The sequence below is a fragment of the Bison bison genome, unplaced genomic scaffold, assembly GCF_000754665.1.
Source record: "Bison bison bison isolate TAMUID 2011002044 unplaced genomic scaffold, Bison_UMD1.0 scf7180017864473, whole genome shotgun sequence".
Lineage (NCBI taxonomy): Eukaryota > Metazoa > Chordata > Mammalia > Artiodactyla > Bovidae > Bison > Bison bison.
Window position 1 is genome coordinate 17,730,047 of NW_011495034.1, and position 5,096 is coordinate 17,735,142.

At 56.8% G+C, this 5,096-nt stretch overlaps 1 protein-coding gene across 1 annotated transcript in view; it reads left to right on the forward strand.

Annotated features, from left to right (window-relative positions):
* The first annotated feature begins 55 nt into the window (after positions 1–55).
* Positions 56–5,096, forward strand: part of CCDC102A (coiled-coil domain containing 102A) — an 18,813-nt gene continuing 13,772 nt past the window's right edge. Inside the window, exons 1-2 of the mRNA XM_010861971.1 lie at positions 56–556; positions 4,806–5,094. Of these exons, the coding sequence (XP_010860273.1) occupies positions 4,965–5,094 (130 nt within the window). The 5' untranslated portion in view covers positions 56–556; positions 4,806–4,964. The remainder of the gene's footprint in view (positions 557–4,805; positions 5,095–5,096) is intronic.

The window sequence follows — 5,096 nt, forward strand, 5'->3', positions numbered from 1 at the left end:
CCTGTGTGCAGGGCCTGTGCTAGTGGCTCCGGGTGGCACAAGTGTCCTGCCTGGGTTGGGGGAGGCCTGAACTGCAAGAGGAGAGAGGGCAGCTGGCCAGGTCTGGTTCTGGAAGGTTGTGGGGATATACTCCCCTGGCAGAGTGGGGCTGGGGAGACCAAGGCATTTCCGGGAGGGAGGTTGTGGAATTGAGCCTGAAGGCTGGGTGGGGTTTCAGAGTCTGAGCGGGGCATCCCAAGTAGGGGATCAGGCTGAGCAGAGATCCTGAGGGTTTGAGCAGGAATAGACCCGTCTGGCTGGTGCTGGGGGTGGGGGGTGGGCACAGGAGAGGGGAGGGTGAGTGGGAAGGACTTTCTGGGCCTGTGGAGGCTGGTCCCTCCTCCACCTGCTCCATGGGGAGTGGTGACACCCTGCAGGAATCAGGAGGCCACCCCGCACACATACTCACATCCCAGGGGAGGAAGACGCTGATCCTGGTGACGAAGGGCAGGCGGGGTAGGCAGTGGGAGCCAGTCTCTACAACTGCCAGCTGAACCTCCATGTGGCGTCTCTCTTGGTGAGTGTGTACGTTACCAGGGCTTGATGTGTGTGTGTCTGCCCCTAAGGCTGTGTTATGTCAGTGGGGTGGGGGTAGGGGTGAGGGGGAAGCATTGCTAGGCAGAGACAAGCTGCCCTTGAGTGTGTACGCAGGGTTCCTGGTGTGTCCAGGGGTGGGCTTCTCCAGAAGACTAACCTTGGGACCCCCCCTAACCCCCATCCATTTATACATGTGTGCACACACACCCTTCAGGGGACCTGGGCCTGTAGGAAGAAAGGCAGGAGGCCCGTCCAGAGCCCCTCTGACCCCCACTCCTCCCCACCCCCTCCCTTGAGCGTGGGTGCCTGGAAGCCATTAGGGGCCTGGGTGGCGCCTGCCCTGGCCCTGCACGACAGGCTTGGGATTCCTGGAAGGAGCAGGCCACCCCTCCCCGCCAACCCCCATTCAGGCCTGGCAGCTCCCAGAGGCAGAGAGGATGTGGCAGCAGCCCCCTCCCTGCCGCCCTCTCGGTTTAGGGGCTGCAGGAAGGGCCCAGCAGACAGGGGCCTGGCCCCAGGGACCCCCACCTCTCCAACCCCCATTCCCAGCACAGCTCTGGCCTCTGGCGAGGCCACCGGGCTGGCACTCAGATTTCCTGCCTCCTTCCCCTCCCCCGCAAGCTCTCACATTGTTTTTCTTTTCCAAGAGCTTCTCCATGTGGAGCTCGGCCAGGAAACTGGGGAGAGGAGGGCTGCGAGTGTCCGTATATGTGTTCGTGTGTGTGTATATGTGTGTGTGTGCATTTGTCTGTCTCAGGGATGAGTATGTATCTTTGCGTGTCTCTATGTGTATCCGTGTGGGCATATGTATGTCTTCAGGTGTGTCTGTGACTCTGTATCTACAAGGAAGCATCTCTCTGAACATATATATAGTTGTTGTGTGTGCCTATGGGGCCACCTCCGTGTATGTGTCTGCCTGCCCACGTCTTTATCTATATTTACATGTATGGGGTTGCTTGTGTGTCTGGGTGTGCGCATGTCTGTGAATGCACGTGGGATCTAGGCCAGTCACCTCATTGCACAGGTGGAAAGACAGAGTCACAGTGGGTACTCAGCCTTCCAGGGATCCCTTGGGGAGTCGGGTGTACAGGGAACTGGAACCTAAGCCCAGAGGGCTGTGTCTGGGGGCGTAACCTAGTCTGTGCAGGTGTTACTGGGGTTGAGATAGACATGTTTGTACATACGGAACTATGGGTGGTGACACGGCATCACCACTTACTCAAAATATCCCACAGTTGGATGGTTAAAATGCAAATCTCCGGTCCCACACCTACTGAACATGATTCTCTGAGGAGTGAGGTCCAGGAACTGCATTTTAAGCAAATGTCCAGGTGAATCTGAAGGACTTCTTGCTCTAGAAGCACTGGCCTCCCTCACCCCTCACTCCAGTTCTACCAGGGGAGAAACAGGCCCAGTATGGGGCAGTGGTTTAGATGAGGTTGATGACAGAGCAGGGACTAGAGCTGGTGCCTGGTGAAGGAAGACAGACAATAAACTAAGGGCAAACGCACTGGAGAAATACATTTGAATGGCCAAAAGTTTCATTCTGGTTTTTCCATAACATCTTAGGGGAAAAAACTGAAATAAACTTTTTGGCCAGTCCAGTAGTAGGATCACTGAGCTGTGCTAAGGAACTGTGACTGTAATAGTCATGAATTTAAATGAACACTGGTCCACAGTGGTGGAAAACCTGTGATGCCTGGTTATACAGGTGAAGGCAAGAGCAGGCAGAGCAGTGGAAGCAACCAGAGGCGGCACTGCCTGGAGAGACAAGAACAAGTGAGGTAGCTGGAACACTGAGGGCATTTGGGTGGGTGTAGCAAGGAGAGAAGGAACAGGGTGGGCAGTGGGGACAGTGAACAAGTCAGGGAATCGATGAGTTTTTAGTGTTGGAGCCTTTGAGAGAGTGAGTTTGGAATTGACTGTAGAGAGGGGAGGGGTCGCAGCTACTGGTAATGGCAAAGGTGGTGGCCAGTGGCACGATCTGGTTTGTGTTTTTAAAAACTCACTCTGGCTGCTGCTCTTGAGGATGGATTTGAAGGAGGCAAAAGGGGACAGGGGGATGGGACAAGGAGTGGCTACAGTCTCCCCAGTGGGAAATGATGGTGGTGGCCTGACAGGTTAGTGGTTGAGGATGAAGAAGGTAGGAGGATCCCCGTGATGGGTGGCAGACAGACTGACTGGACTTGGAGATGGAGAGAAAGCCAATTCCAGGATATTCCCCACAGTGTGAAGAAGTAAAGAAGCACTCTTCTCCCGGAGAGGGCATCCAGAAGGAGGCTCCGGTTGTGGGGGGAATGGAGACAGGGAGTCCCATTTGACCAAGCTCAGTCTGAGTTGTCTGAGGGACATGTGAGTGGTTCTGGAGAGCAGCCCAGGCTGGGAGAGAGACTGGAGGTTACTGCGGACGTGGAGAGATGGCTCAGGCAGGGGTAGCCAGAAAGAAGAAGGCGGCCAGGACTGGGGTCATGCCAGCACTGCAGGGATGAGCCCAGGTTGCCAACCCGAGAAGCTAATGGGGGACCACTGGAGAAGAGGAGGAAAACCCGGAGAACATCCTGGGAAGGAGTGATGCAAGAAAGGAGGGCTGGAAGGTGCCCAGAGCTAGAGAGGGCATACCTGCGAGAGCTGAGACATGCCCAGAGGGTAGGGCAGGGGGGTGGAGGCCAGGCTGGTAAGGCTTGATGAGAGAGGGCGAGGGAGGTGCACAGTGGGGAGACAGCAAGCATGGCCCACTCTGGATGGGCCTGGAAAGGGAGGAGACAGAAAAGGGAGGTGAAAGTGCCAGGAGAGACTTCAGCAGGGAGCAGGCTCCTTGGAGGGGGATCACTGGTTGGGGTGGGAGAAGCTGGATGGGGGGGCCTTTGACCCAAGGTGGGAGAGCCCCCCATCCTCTTCATGGCAGAGAGGAGGTAGCTGTGGGGCTAAAGGCAGGACAAGGAGGGAGTGCCAGCCTGATAGCTCCTCTTTTTACCACAAACTGTGACATTAGATGTGCTGCCGAGTGGGGGGGGGGGGGGCTTAGAGGCTGGAAAAGGGTGATGAAGGGACACAGCCAGACAGTATTGGGACACTCTTCCAGGATGCTGAGAGTCCCACCAGCAGTGCCCTGATGCGTCACCCAGAAAAGGAAGGAATAGCGATCAGGGCAGGTCTCAGGGGCTGCAGTGAGGCTCTGAGGGCCAGGCCCAGCTGAATGGGGAAGGAAGTATGAGATAGCCCAAGGAGCTGTTGGTGGTCAGCATAAAGCCACTCTGAGGCAGAATGTGGCAGACTGGGGACAGAGCGGGCATGTGTCTCACTTATTTTAAAAGGGATGTGGCCAACGAACAGCAGAGCTCAGTGGTTGGCATGGGGAGACACCTCACCACACTGTACCCCCATCTAGACCCCAGCTTACTTCCATCATACCACCAGCACATGCACGTATTCACCAAACCCACGCCAGTGTTTGGACTTCTGGATGGTGTATCTGGATCAACTCCAGGGCTTACTTTTGCTGAGTCTCCCTTTCCTCTTCAGTAAATGTCTGTAGTTGCCCTTGAGTCTGTTGAGAGGATAGCTTACATAGGCATGGCCTGTAGTTGGCCCTCCATAAATGTCATTATTATTGTCATCATGTGCTGGGACAAAGACCAACAGCCAGCCATCCCCTGCCCTCAGCAAACTCATAGCCTGGGGTGAAGATGGGGTGCTCACAGGGACACAGAAAAATAGTACAGCGAGGCTGGCTGGTGGAGACCTGGGCAGGGGCTGACCACCTGGCCTGAAGGGGTCCTGGAAAACCTCTTGGAGAAGATGCTATTTCAGGTAAGTTTTAAGGATGGGAAGAGTCAGCCCAGCGCAGGAAGAGGCTGGGAGGGACTCCTGGCAGCAGGGCCAGCATGGAAGCACATAGCATTCCGGGTGGAGAGCAGTATAAGCCATTCAATGTGTGAGATGGGACCTGAAGGTCAGGGACAGCAGATCAAGGTTTCAGATCATCCGTGGCTGCTCCAGGGTGAAGCGACTCAAGGGGGTTATCTGGAGGCCCGTGAGGAAGCGGCTGCAGGCCCTGGCTCACCATTCCAGCCTCACTGGGGCTCCTGGAGGCGACCAGTTGCACTCCTTCCACCTTTGCCCATGCTGTTCCTTCTACCGGTCGTGCTGTTCCTTCGCTTCCCATGGCTGAGCTTAAGGATATGGGCGGTTGGTGGCCACCTCCAAATAATGGTTGTGTTCTCCCACAGGTCGGAGGGAGCGACCCCTCCCCATAGCCCGGAGAGCAGCCAGTAGCAGTGGCCATCATGCACAGTGGTTTCGCATCTGCTACGCGTCCCCCGCGCTGCCTCTGAGTTCGGGACTTCCCACCCTACACCCACGAGCCTGCCCGCCCCCACGGCCACGCCATGAGCCACGGGCCGAGCCCACGGCTGGCCGAGTCCCCGCAGCTGTCCAAGGGCAGCCTCCTGACCATCCTGGGCAGCCCGTCGCCGGAGCGCATGGGGCCGGCCGACTCGCTTCCGCCCACGCCTCCCAGC